The sequence below is a fragment of the Condylura cristata genome, unplaced genomic scaffold (genome assembly GCF_000260355.1).
Source record: "Condylura cristata isolate star-nosed mole 26May11 unplaced genomic scaffold, ConCri1.0 scaffold00016, whole genome shotgun sequence".
Lineage (NCBI taxonomy): Eukaryota > Metazoa > Chordata > Mammalia > Eulipotyphla > Talpidae > Condylura > Condylura cristata.
Window position 1 is genome coordinate 44,471,076 of NW_004567117.1, and position 17,487 is coordinate 44,488,562.

The window sequence follows — 17,487 nt, forward strand, 5'->3', positions numbered from 1 at the left end:
GAGACTTGGGCTGGTTGAGTGGGAAGGATAAGTCTTGGATATGATTTGTGAACATTGGCAGGACTTCCTCATGGATTAGCTGTGGAGTGCAAATGAGAGCCGGGACCCATGGGTGATTGAAGAGTCTGAAGTTGAGCAACAGAGATGAGGAGGTCCTAAATAGTAGGGGGAGAATAGCAAAACTTTTGAATAAAAGTCTCAAGTTTTCACTTTGTGTATGTTCCATTTGAAATGTCTATTAGACATGGGAACTGAAACATCATGTCATCAGTTAAACAAACGTGGACTGGGTTGGGATGATGTCATGATTAGTTAATTCTTTGACTGCCACTGCATATTGATTGTGGAGGATGGAGACTAAGGAAGTCATCAACACTCTGACATTCAAAGGATTTGCAGAGCCAGGGAGCCAGAATAGGACTGAGAAGAGCAGGCAGTAAGATGAAAAGAATAACTTTAAGAGTAAACACTGGACACCAAAAGAACACTACGTTTTAAAAAACGAACAAATGGTTCCCTCCTTCAAGAGACTGGAAAGGTGCTGGATGTGGGGCACTTGGGTTGGCGCCCCCTGGAGGTCAGAGGTGGCTTGGCCAACAGCTGAATCAGAAACTGGAAGCTGGCCCTGCGGGACTGGCTCACCTGAGCACCAGAGAAGAGGAAGAGACAGAGACTTAGACAGTTTGATTAAGAAGTTTAGTTGTAAAAGTGAGCCAGGCCATGAAGCAAGCACACACCTTCTCACGCGCATAGAGCCTGCACTGCATCTGTGGGCCAGCGGGGTCCACCAGGCAGCTGAAATGCATAGAGGAGAAGGATCTTGTGTATAACTAGAAGGTCTGGGCTTTCACAGGACTAGAGACACCGTCCCTTTCAACAGACAAGAAGAATCAGACCAAGTCTGCAGATTTAGGGTGGATGACACTTGTATTAGAAAACGACACTTTAACACACACAGGTTGTGTGTGTGAGCTTTTTCTGCCTTCCAAAAATTTAGCGGCAAAGGATCTTGAGCACAGAGAGAACAGGAATAGTTAATCTTCTAATAAATAACTAAACAGATGTCCTTGTAACTTGCAGGTCCCTAAAGCTCTTTAATAACTAGATTCAGAATTGTGGCAGCTGAAATTTACCTCTCATGCGGGTGTTATGCAAATTAAAGTTATTGTTATTACAGCTTACTTTTCAGAACATTGAGAAGGCTAATTCAATTGATCAGTGTTTTGGGGTTCCTGTCCAGAATTTCATTTTTATTTTCAGTGATTGTGAGCTAAAATGGTGATGTTCCACCAATCCTTCTATGGAGGAATACGATAGGTCTGATTCACCAGGAATAAGGAACCTTAAGGGTTGTTTTAAAGAAAGCTTATAAATGGTCTCTCTCATCTTGATTCTGTGTAAGCAAGTTTTGCCTGATATTCTGACTGGCTGCCTTATTATAGGCTTTGGGTAGAAATCACAAGCTTTCTTCTTGGTGTATGTTAAATTTGGAATGTCTATTTGGCATTCAAACTAAATTGTATGTGTCAACCTCACTATTTTTCTGCTTCCTACGGTTTAACTAGCTCCATGACACTGATTTTTGTTTCTTTTTTTTCTTACAATGTACATCTAGTGTTATTCAAATGCTTTTTTAATCATCTCTTCAACTGGCTTCTAATACCACACAATTTTGGTGATATTTTCCAGCTACAGTCAAATAGAATTAAAGACTTAGTCATTGATTGGTCTTAGGGGAAGTGGAAGAAAGGGGAGTTGGAGGTGTAATCTGTGAAAGACTGGGTAACAGAGAGGTGAATAGTCATGCTGTGCACAGAGATGTGTGAGAATCGGTTTTCAGCAGGGAAGATAAGAAGTCACTCTCAGCCTGTTAGATTTCAAGGTATTTATGGTATAATGAGGTAGATCATGTATTGAACATTCAAAGTCCAGCTAGATAGTACTGAAATTACCCAGGAAACCTGCTGAATGCAATGAATGTTAAGGTAGGTATGTATCTGCACCAGCAGGGAGAACCTGATTGGAGCCAAATAGAACTGTTTTCGCTAAAAGACAAAGGCTTGAGCTCCAGCCTTCCTGTGACATCAGTATACTTCACAAGCATTTCAATTCTAACTTTGTCAAGGTACATGTCAAAAAACTTGACACTTCCTCATAAAAATAAGGATAGAAGTTCCATGTGGATACAGTTATCCCTCTCCTGGGTATTTACTCAAAAAATGCAAAAACATCCAATCAAAGAGATATGTACACCCCAGGTTTATTATGACATCTTTACCTTACTAGGAACTGGTACGTAAGGGATGAATACATTAAGATCATGTGTACATATACACAGTGGAGTACTAGTCAGCTATAAAAAGATGAAATTGTTCCATTTGCGTCTGCATGGATGGAACGAGAGAGTGAAATGCTGAGTGAAATAAGGGAGATGGAGACAAACACTGTGATTTCATGAGTGTATGATATATCGTGAAACCAAACAAATGAATGAGTGAATAAAACAAAAACAGACTTTTGGCTGCCAGAAGAGAAGGGGGACGAGGATGAGTAAGTTGGGGAGGCATGGTACCTTGAAGGATAGAATTGAACTTTTTGTAGGAAACACAGGTTGATGTTTTAATGATGCACCCCTGATACTTGCATAATGTTATAATGCAAAGCTCCTTCAGTAAAACTAATAATGGGGAAAATAAGAATCACAGGGAGAAAAAAGGTTTGACATGACTTTAGGAAAATGTAAATTAAACCACACGTGGGCAGACTCTCACAACTGTTCAAATGAGTAAAAAATAAATAAATAAAAAGAAGACAGCACAGATGCTGGCGACGACGTGGAGAGAAGCACCATTGGGGGATGTCTGCCGGCTCAGCCTCTGGGGAAATAGTTTGGAGGATAATCAGAAGATAAAAATAGAGCCACCGCATGAGCCAGCAATCCCGCCGCTGGGAACAGGGACGAAGAAAGTGAAGACACGGAAAAGTGAGTGGCTCTTCTATGTTCACAGCAGCATTACTGACAGTGGGCTTCGTCTCTCCAGACACAGAAACAGCCTAGAGGGGTCGCTGGCTGTGAATGGGTGGGTGCAGAGGCCTCCCTGGTGGCTCTAGAACGCATGGCTGCACACGCACAGGAATGGCGCCCAGCACCTTAAAGAGGAAGTCCTTTTGCAACTACAGGCATGTGCTGATAAGACGTTCCAGAAAGTGAAGTAAATCAGCAGAAGACAAATACGACATGCTATTTGTATAGATGTGGAATCTTAGTCACTTATATGTGGAATCTAAAAAGAAATGTTTGGGAGGAGAGGACCCAATGTAATGCTTGCTACTAATGTATTGGTATGTCTTTACTTGCAAGTATGTCAGGGAATCCTGAATTTTTTAACGTTAACGTGACTGAAAAAAGCAGCTAGTTTGAGATAAAGTAGACAGTTAAGAAAGTGGCCTTTCAGCGAAGAAGTGATAGTAGAATAAGTGTTAAAATACTTAACAGTAGTGTATCACAGTTAGTGAGACTCTTTAAATACTCTCCTAGGTGAACAGCCTGATATTTCGAGGGGCAGAATTATTGATCCTGCTGAAAATGTGATTATTTAAAGTGGGACATTTGCGAAGGGCAGTAGGTGGCGGCGGGTGCAGACTCTGTGTCTGGGCCTTCTGGGGCCCACTCGGTGGACTGGGGATCCGGTGCAGAGGCGGGGAGAATGCCACCCTGGCCCCAATGTTAGTTCCCCCCCCGCCACCCCTTCCCCCCCCCAGGCCTGGACAATCGGCCAGCCAGCAAGACAGCTGTCATAAACGCGAGTCTTTATCATGAAATACACACTGACACCTGCAAAATCGGAGACCGAAGCAATGTTTCCCTTGACTTAGTCCATTCACAGAAGTGTGAATCATTTTATTTTCAGAAATAAAGATTGACAGAAGGAATTTCTCAGTTTCCTTTGATGGTCAGGTAAAGAAAGGAAGATCTCTCTATGGAAATGACAGGTGTACTTAAAAATCTTCACTTTTCCCTCAGACCATTCATGATCAATCCAAATATCGGAGTTCCAGGATAAGAAAAATGATTCTCCATCTCCAAGTATGACTTAAAGAGGGAGACTTATGTCGATTCCCCAAGTTCTGCTATTGGCTAATGTTTAAATCCGCTCAACTTTGTGATAAGTTAGTTATTTTGTTACACCCTAAAATCTTACACGCTCAATAGCAATAAATCAAAATTATCCAATGAATGGAATATTTCCAGTCTAAATGAGAGTCTTCTGAAAAATAAGCTAAGGATACAATTATTTCTTTACCAACTTTAAGTTTGTGCTTTGCTGTATCTGGAACATACATATTATAAAGCTTATGAGTATTAATGGTCTCATTTAGACATTTGATATGTTTACTGTGAGAGCGATCTTGCTGCATAAATCAATTTTTATATGAAACTGCTATAAAATGGTATATACTTTTTTTAAACATCTTGGTAGAAAGAAATTTGAAATTCAAATCACTAGCTGCTGAAGGAAGTTATTAAAAATGCATTAGGGTTGAAAATCTAGCCGTATATAATTGTCATAACAGATATTCAAAACAAATTTATCCTCAATGAAAACTGAACTAAAGCAATTTACATAGAATCAGCTAATAAATTTTCCTTAATTTTCTAAGCAGATGAAAAAGAAACAGTTTATAGAAATTTTAATAAAATAAATATGCATGCTGTCTGTAGGGAGGATCATATAAATAAAGCCTTTAGAGGATGAATGAAGAGTGAAATCTCTGAAATTCTAGTAACAACAACTTTGTGGCCCCGAAACACAATACTGTTGGCCAGTCCTGACTCTACCTCCATTATAACCAGACATAGAAACTTCACTTGATTCACTTTATTATTGACTTTACATGCCTCTGGAGTTGTCTGTATTTATCCTTATGTAAAGCAGCCTTGGGGAAGAAATGGATCATCCTTGAGGAAAATGCTCACCTATGGCGGTGGCCTTAAAACTAGCGAGATCGCCCTTGGGTGTGGAGGGGGCGCTTGTACGGAGTGTGTACCATAGAGCGTCTCACGGCAAGAGTCCAGGACTCGATGTCTGGCTGAGCACAGAGCTGGTGTGAAGTGAGGAGTGTTTGAAGTCTTAGTGTCTCTTGAAATGCTTGATGAAAGTTCCTAGAGAGAGATTCTCATTTATGCAGATTAAGGCATCTCATGAGAGGTGAGATTCCCTACTTGGGGGAGTGAGTGAATAACTGAACATCCATCCATCCATTCATTTTGAAGAGGTCTGTGTTTCTGGACACAAATATCTAGTGACAAATCTGTCTGTTTCTGCTCAGTCACACACCCACCCGTGGTCATGCTTTGGATGCATTTTTCATATCATGTGACCACACTCGAGCCACTCGGGGACCCTCAGAGCAGCGGATAAGTCAGTTTCATTTTTGTTGTAAACAAATGTTGGAGCAATGTTGGTGGCATTGCCTCACTTGGGGAGTTGGGAGTGGATAAGCCAAGCTGGGGGGATCTGCAGAGCAGGAGGTTGGGAGGGCATCGACCTCAAAACAGTGGGGAACGTGACTTGACCATTGCGATATTTTTATCAAGGTCAATTAAAATGTTACACCTAAGCTTTTTCCAAATTGGGCGATTCGATGTGGCTTACAGTTGCCACAGAAAACAGAGCTAAGCCATAAGGATTTATTTTATAAACTATCGCTGCACACACATATCTGTCCCCTGAGGGGGGTGGAGCCTGGCTCTTGATCTGAGCTGGGCTTCAGAACCCACAGTAGCGTGGTTCGCATTAGCTAACTTACAGTCTTTATTCCACTTTCTATAGTTATCCATGTCACCCAGAACGGTACTCCATCAGAAAATATATATATATATATGTATGATTTAAAGAAACCTCCCACTCACTTACCTGTACAGTGTGAATAGGAGCATAAATCACAAGGCAGAATGCTCACTGTCTGTGCCATACATGAAGTAAAATATCTATGGCTGCAGAAGTCATTTCTGCCTCAGATTTTGTATCTCTCAAATGAGGAAATAATTCAAACTAACTTCAGGAACCACTGAGACCAATTTGGATAGTAAAGTAACTTGTAGTTTTAAACAAGCCATTTTCTGTGGTAAATCAGCCAGTAACTTGAGAAGGATTCTTGATAACACAACGCTGATAGGACTTTACTTCCAACATTTCCAAAGCACTTTCCAGTGTATATAAGTGATTTCAATATGTTGCCCTTCGTTATTTCAGTATACCGTGAAAACACTTTTGGCTTTTTAAATCTAAAAAAAATTCTCATTTTTACCCATTAACAAAATCTGCCTGATTGTGTAGTATCTGTGTGGTTCACTGGGAAGGAATGTTTGTTTTATAGTGTTCACTGAAGATAAATTATCTTCCTACCATTAATGGAAAGTTCCCTGTGATACTGCCAAAATGCATGCTTGTTCATGTACAGTTTGCGATTTGAAAAATAGTCCAGTGAGGATTTGTTCTGGAATACTTTGCAACTCACTGTTAACATCTATCTAGCAATTTTATTTTGGAAATTATAATGGTATTTCATATTTATTTGAAATATCCAATAGCTTAGTGTTTTCACTGAGATAACATGGACACACACGTTGCTTGTGATGTGCTACCACACCTCCCACCAACACACCCGGAGTTCACGGCAGCCCTGACCCCTCCCCACCTACTCTCGCCCCTCCCCCTTCTGGGGGCCTCACGTCCTTAGTAGGCTTTCTTATTGGGTTGGTTTTAGCTGATCCTGGTTTTCCTTCTCTCTAGTTCACACAAGAGCGAGGCCATCACATGTCTTTCTCTTGAACTTTACTTTGTAAGCACAGCCCCTCCAAGCTGGGCTTTGTCTTGCTACATTCCACATGAGTGAAACCATCCAATATTTGTCTTTTTTCTGACTTATTTTGTTGTGGATTACGCACTCCAATTCCATCCATATTGTTACAAATGGCAAGGGGCCATCTTTTTTTTTTTTTTTTTTTTTACTGCTGAGTAGTATTCCAGTATGTCTATATGTCTCACATCTTGCTAGTCCACTCTCTGTCCCGGGCACTTAAGTTGTTTCCATAACCTGGTTATTGTAAACAGTGCTGCAGTGAAGGTCAGAGGCCACGTGTTCCTTCAAGTTATTTTCTATCCTTGGAAGATTAGGTCTTCCTCATAAGAAGTTGATCAGTGATGTTATTTGTTTAATCTGCTGAGACCATCACTAATTTTAAATCAATCTTTTCCCCTGGGGTGGGAGAGAACCCCCACTTGGGTGGTAGTTAAGTTTTTCATTAATAAGTAAGTGCAGCCTTTGAATACTTTGTGCTTTTCATTTCTTATTTTGAAGTCAATATTTGATAAGACAGAAGTCTCAGGTTTTGCTTAATTGTGAAAGAATCTAGAAATGAGTGTTTGGGAGATGAGTTTTTTTTTTTCTGTCATTAATTTAGTTACTTTATATTTTTTAGATACACATCATATTCATTTTTTTAAAATTAATAACTGTTCAGTTGTTTTCAAGCTTTTCAGCCATCATTAGAATCTTTTGTTTGTTCAGCTTTTCCTTTTACATTCTGTGTTTGATTTCCCACTTCCTTCTTTTTCCTTTCATCTAACTTGCCAGAAGCATTTTATTAATCCTTTCAAATGGAGCTTATGGCTTTGTTAAACTTCTCATTTTTTTCTTAGTTTTATTGATTTCTGTCCTTATCTTTATGATGCCTTTATTTCTGGAGATGCTTTAAAGTTGTTTTTTTCTTAGCTTCATCAATTGAATGCCAGAGTTCTTTGTTTTCAATCTTTTCTGTTCATGAAACATTTTTAAAGCTGTATTTTTACGCCTTACCTTATCAATGCCTCTCAAACAACCTCTGCTATGTCATGTCCATGTATTTTGAAACTTTACAGTTTCTGGACAAATGTTCTTGGAAGTATGCAATTCACTTCTTCTATACATGGAATATTTGCTTATCCATTGGTCAGAAATTTTTAATTGTACTGTATTGTAGAGATAGCATGCAAGGTCCTTTCTATCATTGGAGTCTGTGGAAGATTTTCATCCCCTCATACCTGTTCAGCTTTCATAAATAATCCAAATGGCTAGAAAATAAGCGTCATTTGGTTTGTTGCAGACAGCAGAATGCCTGTTTAGATTTGCACCGAAATCATGTCACAAATCAACTTGCCCGGGGCCACCCGACAACTTCGGCCTCTGTGCTTGGACTGTGCTTTGGCCTCTTCTTCCACGGGGTTTCCTCATTTACTTGAGAGTGAATGAGCTTCCAGCATCTGCGGCCAGGTCTGGGGCTGCACCCAAGCCCCCCGAGAAATGCGCGGGCCCCTGGTGGGAGCAGCCGTCTGCGGGCGAGAGCCCCCTCGCGGCCAGCCCGGGCTGCCCATTGCTCATGGTGTTCCCAGTGGACACCCGCCACGCACCCAGGGCGAGGTGCCGGTCCTGGTGCCTGGGATTGGCAGGGCTGTTTTCCAGCGAAAGCCTGAGGGTGCTGTCAGTTCCCGCTGCCCCCGGCAGCGCCGGGTCTTCTCCCCAGACCCCTTTCTCGCTCTGTTGCAATGGCCAGTGGTCCTGACCCCTTCGCCCTGGTTCTCCCCAGTGCCAGCCGTGTCCCACTCAGTCTTCAACGGGGCTGTGCTTGAGTAATTTTTCAAGATTTATTTATTTATGCATATAAAAACTGGGGTACAGGCCAGAGTTGCGGGAGTGAGAGGATTCACCAGAGATGGAATGGGGAGCAGGACAGGCAGATCCACTGAAACAGAGGAGCAGGGAGACAGGAGGGGTCTGCTGTGCCCTGGGGGTCACTCCCTGGCCGGGGATCGGACTTGGTCGCCGCAGCCGGCCGCAGACAGCTTCATAGTGCTGTGCCTCCGGGGAGGCCTTGTGCCTGAGATTTGACCTGGACATGTCAGGGACAAGCAGACCTCCAAAAAGCACCGTTAGTAGAATGACGTTTTCAAGTATCAGTGAAGAATGTCCTGCTTCTCGTGAAGATACCAGTAAGTCTCAGAGTCTAGACCGCAGACTTTATAAGGAGCTGATCGAGCCACTGGAGGAGGTGGGCTGGGAGCCTGCAGTCCATGCAGAGACAAGACTGGGTGGCACCCACGCTCATCTCCAAGCTTTTCTGGCCATTTCAGGCTGATGACGGGTCCCGCATGGGGCTGCTTTTCTGTCCCTGTGGATGCACCCAAGCTAGTCAGAACAAGGGAGCGTTGTCCACCAAGAAAATGAACAGGTCAAGGAATGGAACAGGACTCACACTACTGGAGTCTCCAGAACCCTCCTCGGGCAATGTTAGATGCCTCTGGCCGTGGGTTCCTTGCTGGGAGAGGAGGTACAAAGTACCTGAGCAGGGAGCCCAGCAGGTTAGTGTCATGTCAGCCTGTTGACCCCATCAAATGTCAGTAACTCAGTTACCCAGACAGAGGCTTCCAGCCTGTGGCTTTCTCTCTGCATTTGCCCAAGTCTCTCCGCCTCCCACATGGGTCTCTGTTCGTTAACCAGCTGTGCACCTCAGGAGAGCCACATAAGAGCTGGGCAGGCTCGATTCATTAAAACAAAGGGAAAGCATGTTCAATGCATGTAGAAGGCTTAAGAAAATGCAAATGTATCCCTCACTTTTAAGAAACTGATATCTTGTCTGAGCACAGGGCTGTGTGCAATGTTCATGATTTTCCTTCTGTCATTTTCTTTCATTTGCAACGCCTCACTTGACATAACACAGATTGGTCTGCTTATCCCCATGTTGTGCGATCCTAGACTGGCCTAAGAACCTTCCACACTTGGGGGTTTCCATCACCCAGCTGTGTTCTCTGTCAGTCTGGAGGCCGGGTATGGGAGCCCGAGGGATGGCCAGAGACCTGTCCCACCAGGCCTCTCCTGGCTTTTGGTGGCTGCAGCTTCTCTTGACCTGCGACGCTGTGACGCGTCTCTGCCTCCATCTTCACCCACCACCTCTCTGTGTCTTTGCGCCTTGCTCTTCTCAGACAAGGACCATTGTCCTTGGGGTGGGACTCGCAGTAAACTAGGAGCATCTCCTCCAGATCCTAAGTGCCACCACACCTGCAGAGACTCTGCCCCCAGAATGGTCCCATCCCAGATTTTGGGGGGTTGGACATGGACATATATGTAGGACAGTGTTGAACCCATTGCCGTAATGAGTAGACTTCATTTCTGTGTCTGCTACGAAACGCCACAGGAGCTACAGAGTCCCTGCTGTATCGGGCTGGAAACCGGGTTCTCCAGGATGGGGCTGCCGTTGACAGGCTGTCTCATGCCTTCTGGCGTAGAGTCAGTGAAACGTGCTATTAGACACTAAATTTGCACTGACAGGGTCGGGGGAGAGGATGGGGGGTGGGGGGAGGGAGGAGAAAGAGGAGGAAAAATACATGCCTAGATTTCCCATTTCAGGTATTTTTGTTCCTATGTACTAATTTTCTGCCTGTGTTACACCTGAAAATAGACCTACCATTTCCTAGCAGACAACCTCACAATAATTTAGGTGTAACAAGGAATGCGTTTACCCGGGATCCCGTCCATCGTCCCTACATATTGAGAGTCTTCTGTACGTGATTTCTCTGTCCTGTAATAATTTCTTGATGAACCTTTTATTTGCCATGAAGAAATGACATGACTTGCAGAGACATTGCTTTTGCATGAATCGGTAGAAATCACTGCGGGCGGAGTCACAGGTTGAGCCTGGTCCTCACGTCGCTGCCTGGTGACAGCCTCCCAGGGGTGTCCTCTCCCACGGAGAGCCCAGCTCTGTGTTACACTCTCAGTTCCAGTGCTGTGGACTGCGAGGGCCCAAAACCCCAACGATGCTTGGCGTACGGGAGAGCGTGGTTACGTACGGCAGCTTGTCCTTCAAGAGAAGCAGCCCTCAGGGTGGGTGACACTAGCATTTCTGATTTATGACCTCAAGACAGAACACAATTCCCTTAGGGGCATAAACCCAGGGAAGAAGCCGCCAGAGACTTCTGGTCCCACCTCATTGACCGAAGTCAGGTGTCGGCCCCTTCCCTGTAGTAGCCACGATCAAGAAGTTGGTCACCTGGTGATGACAGACGCTGCCCGGTGCTGCAGTGAACACGTCCCACCGGACACTTGGGCTTCATGACCTAGAGGTGCGCAATGGAACAAAATCAGGTCCTGGACAGAACAAAAAAACCGAGTCACTATGACCAGTAATCCTCATGCTCTATGGCTTTATCTACAATTGTTCGTTTCTAGATGGTACATGTATAATGTGGTGTAACATTTGAGGGACCTTGAAGCTTTCAGAGGCACAAAAGATGAAGCTTGTAGTGACTGGTAATCTTGGGACAGTCAGAGTCAATAGAGTATGACTGTATCACGGCACATGTCACAGAAGCTTTAGGGATGAATCAGACTGGTTTTTGGATGGTGCACATTCCTATTTTTCAGCAACAGAAGGCAAGTCTGTGTGCAAATATTATCATCAAAATATTGAGGCACACAGTATATAGGGTAATACCAAGGTTTAAATTATTGTTCTGAGAGACCAGGACTCAAGCATAGGTAGATTGATATGTACTCATTGTAATAACAAAAGTTTTCATTAAACTTCCCATCTTCGTAGTGGAAAATCAATAACCTCTGTCCTAATAAAGTGAAGAAATTTCATTAAACGCGTTCCTAAAATGTACCATGTTACCTCCCCCCCAAATAAGAACTCTGACTTAATTAAAACAGTCAGAGAAGATATTAAAATACCAGGATTAATAAGAATTATTAGCAGGATTAATAAGAAGAGTGAAAGTATGTTCTAATACATTTTAATCTACTTTAAAAAAAATCTGAAGGTTAATTTTCTTTCACTTTTCCAGTGTAATTGGGTTTAAAGAAAGAAATGGAGCACTTAACAGGTGGGTTTCTAGTCTCATTGGTCATGACAGTAAACTGAGAACAAATGCAGTTTTGTACCCATGACTAAGATCTCCATGGAGTTTAATTTGCACATTTAGGCGAAGGGGAAAGATACATAACATACATAGGATGATAATCCTTAAATGGCGTCATCAGTCTTAATTTGTTTGCACGCAGCGTTGCTCACTATGAAAAGAAAGTCCCTCTGAACAACGCGAGCCACTCACGTCGGCCATTTCCATGTGCAAGTGAAGCCATGTGGCTCTCCCTGATGTCTGACTCCCTGGTTATCACCCCCTTTCAGGACATGCAGCCCAGGAAGCTGATACTGGCCTCTGTCTCCTGGTGTGTGCAAAAAGTAATCACATAAGGTGCAAACTGCGCTACACTATGAAATGCACATAGTCACGATGGAAAATGAAAATCTTACATTGAAGTCCCATTATTTAAAGAATTAAGAAGTGGGCCTCCCTGGCGCTGCGGAGGTTACGTCTCAACACTATCATGATTTTGCTGTTGGGGCCTGAGTTTGATCCCCGGCCAGGGAGTGACCCACAGGGCGCAGCAGACCTCTCCTGTCTCCCCGCTGCTCCCCTCAGCAGTGTCTGTCAGTCCATCCACTTGTTCTACTCCCCATTCTGTCCCTGTGAAGCCTCTCACTGCCCCTGCACCTCCGACCTATACCCCAGTTCTGTATGCAGAAATAAAATAAATCTTTAAAGAAAGTGAAGAAGTGAATGACATGAACTAATGAAACTATCTTTCGCTTACCGAGTCCAGTAGGACAAGTCAGGTTTCAGGACGAGTCAAGAAGCCATCCGAATTCGGATGAAAATGTCGCTGTCTCAAGAACAGAGACCACCCCACCCAGGACAACCCCCCCCCACCCCTCCCTCTTTATGCTGGGTGCGACTGACTTTCCCACCCTCCCATCCCATGTATTGTAGGTGCCTCAGAGAAGGGAGGGAAGGGGGGCGGGGGCTGCCAGATGTAGCAAATAAAAGCACAAGGCACCTCAGAACATTCGAATGGTGTATGAACAATAAATGCTATTTTTCGTAAAAGAAGAATAGCTCCAAAGACAGCGAAGTCCCTTACAATTCCTGTGGGGAGGCTGTGCGACCTTTGGGACCAGCCTAACGCCTGAACGCCCCACCCCAGGGGCCGAGTGGGACTCGGTGCTTCCTGAGGGCGCGGAGGCCAAGCACACTGACCAGCAACCCAGGCCCCGCTCCCTTCTGGACGCCTCTGGAACAAGGTCTGCTGGAAGAGACCGACTGCATTTCTGGATGTAAGTTTTCCAGAAGAGCAGGCACTTTGTGTAAACCACCTCATTTGTCAGACGGCCCGAGGCAGTGGAGTCAGACAAGCCCCAGCGTTCTCTGCATTTCGCTAGGTTATCCATTAGCTTGTTTTGATTTTTGCTCTGAGAGGGCAGAGAAAAGATGGGATCCGCAATATCTGTTCTAATACTCTTTTATGTTGGTAAATAAAATCTTTGGAAAGGTCCTTGAGAAGAATAACCAATGTTTTTATGATACTGTGGGATACCACTGGGCTTGATGTAGTGGGTCTCTCACAGCACCCAGCAGGCTCACGCTCCCTGGGGAACAGTGCCTACATGGGGTCCGAAGCAAGGCCTAACCTTTGTTTTTAAGCTCGCCTTCATTTTGGTAAAGTTCTTGGCTTAGTTCAAGTGAATGGCATTTTAAAATAATCAGCTTTTCAAGTATAGCTTCCATTTGCTACGTTCAAATAAAAGCTGGCTAGCCTATTGAGTCGATTATCAAATCATTTAAAAATTGAAGAGTTTAATTTTATTTCAGAACGCAATTTAATGTACTTAAAATACCATAAGTGAATCACTGTTTCAAACGGCAGTCTTATTTTCTCCCTAGGGTATTATACCAAGAGATTGTAAGATATTGGTGTCTTGCTTTACTTCACAGGAAGAGCAAATGGATAATTTCAGACAGGCAGACAGAGACAGACGGAGGTATGAAAAGTGTCTGTTTATGACATTAGGAGTGCATTTTTAAAATTTTTATGTTATTTGAGTTGCGTTGAACAATGTATGTAGTGTAATCCAGATTTGCCATTAGGGTTCTAGTGGGCTCCCCATGAACAGCACCAGGGAAGCGACTGGACTAAACAACCTACTTGATCGCTAACTTGAATCCACAGGAACAAATGAATAGATCCAGAAATGATCACGAAGCCGTTTAATATGAAACACGATAACATCTTAGTTGCTCGCTTTTTTCCTCTGAATTTCTTGAACAGACATAACATTGTATGAATCAATAATTATCATTTTGGCTCTTTATATTTGTAGTTATAATATGCAAATAACCTCACAAAAAAGGCATCAGAAAGCTGTGCAGACGGGGCTCTTCCTACCTCTCTGGAGTTAATTTAGTAACAGACTGAAGTTGCTTCTGCCAAGTCCACGTGTACCAGACGCAGGGCGAGCGCTGAGGGTGTGGCTGAGTCCCGTGTTCGTGGTATTGTGACCTGTAGGTTTGGAGGAGGCTGGATTCGGGGGGATGGGTCTGTGCCCCCCAGGAGACCTTTCTTGTTCGGGTGTGGTATCAGCTCCCAGCACCTCATCAGCTGACTTCCTGTACATTGTTGATTTATTACCGTTGCAGTCACAGTAAATAGTTCTGTAACTCGTGTGGAGAACAGTTGACAGGCCTTCCCTGGTGGTGCAGCGGGTTACAGCACAGCTCTGCAAGCCAGAGCAGCCACCTCAGTGCAAGTTCTGTCCCCTGTCAGGGAGTGACCCACATGGCGCTGCAGATCTCTCCTGTCTCACCTGCTGCTCCCCTCAGCTGTGTCCTTCCTTGATCCGCCTGTTTTGCTCCCCACTCTGTCTCTGCTGAATCCTCTCACCACCCCTGCACCACTGGCCTGTACCCCAGTTCTGTATACATAAATAAATAAATCTTAAAAGAAAAAAACTTTTCTCATGCATAGAGGGCACTTCAACAGTAGATTCAGAGGCCATTTAATTTTATTTTTTCCAAGATTTATTTGTTTATGGATACAAGAACTGGGGTGTAGGCCAGAAGGACGGTTGAGTAAGCGGATTCATCAGAGACAGTGGGGAATAGAACAGGCAGACCCACTGAAGCACACTGCTGAGGGGAGCAGCAGGGAGACAGGAGAGGTCTGCTGAGCCCGGTGGGTCACTCCCTGGTCAGGGATCGAACTCAGGCCACCATGGCTGAGGAGAGCTTGATAGCACTGTCTTTATAACCCCCTGCACCACCAGGGAGGCGGAGGCCATTTTGAACCATGATTTACCCACCAGCACCACACACTGCAAAAGTCTTATCCTTATTAGACCGTGGAAAGGACACTGTTTACAGTGTGACAGCTGAAGTTATAAAATGACCTCTTGTGGCAACTTTACTGTAAAAATATACTTAAGTAGATTTAACCTTCCCCACCTTTCTGCATATGCACAGTTCTGCAAACTGCCGGAAAAGTGTCTTGGCTGTTGATTTTAGTTTTACAGATACATTTTGCCAGAGGATGAATTTACAACAGAGGGAAGTACTGAATAATAAGGATCAGCTCTGACTCAGAAAGTCCCTGCTGAGTTGGGAGACTCCCTTTGACAACTGTCATTTAACAGCTCTCCTGAGTCACCCACCAACGCGCCTACCCACGGCCTCAGACGCAGGAACCTGGCTTGTCCTTGCCTGGAATGTTTGAATTTTTGTGTTCTATGAAGACTGTCTGATTCATATAATGGAATATAGGGTATTGATATAGATGTACATATCTTCTTACATAAAGTGTTAAAAATAGCAAATTGTGATGTGCTTATGATATGCATCCATATGTGTGTGTGTTCACGTATGTATGGGTATGTAAGTTGTGTTGGGAGGGGCGGCTGTGTGCCGATTATGTGGTCATCAGAGTTGGGATTCAGTATTTGTTTAGTTCTTGTCTTTATCAAAATTCCGAGGCACACAGTAGTCTTGAAAAGTACTAATGAAAATTCTGCCATTGGGGAGGCAAGATTAAAACATAAGCAGCAATGAGTTTACTTTTAGAATTTAAGATACTATTTCAAACATCTATTTATTCTTTTACTAAAATCAACACCTCCCTCAGTATCCCTTGTAAAATTTAGTGTAATTTATAGTGCAAGATTTAGAATATTTATTTCATCTATTCCCTCATAGGCTGGTATAAAAAAGGAATCCGAACTGGGTAGCTGTTACCTTAGATAATTCTGCCTGTCTCTGTTAACAATATTGATCCAGAAATAAGAAGCCTCTTCTATTAGCAGAAACAATGAAATTCAGCATCTTGAAAAGTGGGCTTAAAAAAATCAACTCAGTCTATGTTATTATGGCCACATCATGTTTGCAGAGAAGTCAAAGGAATGTGTGCATTTCTGTGAACTATGAAGAGAAATGAGATGCACCCCTGGTTAGCAGAGCTTGCCCCCACAAAGAGCCAGCTGAAACACACACTGCATTAAAAATGTTTCTTGTTGGGGGACTAAAGAGTGCTAAGGGGGCTCACCAGCTGTGGGTGGGCCTCTGGGGAGTCGGCGTGGGAAGAGGACAGAAGGCCCATGATAGGCCGTGTCTCTGGGGAGCGGCTGCTTCTAGGGGAGGACCCCAAAATTTTAGAATCATTTTGTCAACCAATACTCAGGTGTCAGCTGTGTCACATGGGGCTCCCAGCCATGGACTTCCGTGACGGGAGGGAGTTAGGAGGAGGATATTAAATCCGATCTGTATTGTACCAAACGTATGATGCTCTTCTGTGGGTCCTGTCTGCTGTTGTTTGCAGAAGATAGAATATTAATAAAAACTGGGGCCTGGCTCTCATAGAGTCATTTTACTACATCACCTTTAGACTCTGTTTCAAAATTGTGCAAGCAATATCCATTATGTTCAAAATTTAGGGTGGAGCAGAAGACACTTTCTTTGGCTATAGTGTCTGGGGCCATCGCTTATGAGACAGAAGCATAAATACCTACTAGAAAGTGACTTGACCCTACTAATGGGTCCTTCTGTTGATGCATCCTGGGGTGGGATGGATACAGTGCACCTAGTGAAAGATGTGTCTTTCCAGGTAACTGAACTGCACAACATCAAGAACATAACCAGGCTGCCTCGGGAGACGAAGAAGCACGCAGTGGCGATTATCTTCCATGACGAGACGTCAAAGACATTTGCCTGTGAGTCAGGTAAGCAATTATGGTCCATCTAGAGCTGGAGGAAATTGAGCTGCTTCTCAGACAATGGCCCAGATGGATTAAGACGCAGCACTGAATGGAATGCACATTGCGAGGAGCATGTGCTGGAGAGGACTTGTGTTAGATGCTCAACGCGCTGATGCCTACAGATGTTTTGGGTGCTTGTTTATGATCTGTCTGTGTCTGAAGTTTGTGCCCAGGTGGCCTGAGCACTCTTGAGGTTCCCACTCAAGCTCTGAGAATGAAGAGACAAGGCAGGGGGATGATGCTAGGGCCAACTGTGACCTGGATCCAGCGCTCAGAGAGCAGCTGGAGGCTCTGGGTTGGGGCCATAA

General features: G+C 43.9%; 1 protein-coding gene across 1 annotated transcript in view; it reads left to right on the forward strand.

Annotated features, from left to right (window-relative positions):
• DOK6 (docking protein 6) overlaps nucleotides 1–17,487 on the forward strand; it is a 180,198-nt gene that overhangs the window by 39,952 nt on the left and 122,759 nt on the right. The window contains exon 4 of the mRNA XM_012725799.1: nucleotides 17,029–17,143. Within this exon, the coding sequence (XP_012581253.1) occupies nucleotides 17,029–17,143 (115 nt within the window). The remainder of the gene's footprint in view (nucleotides 1–17,028; nucleotides 17,144–17,487) is intronic.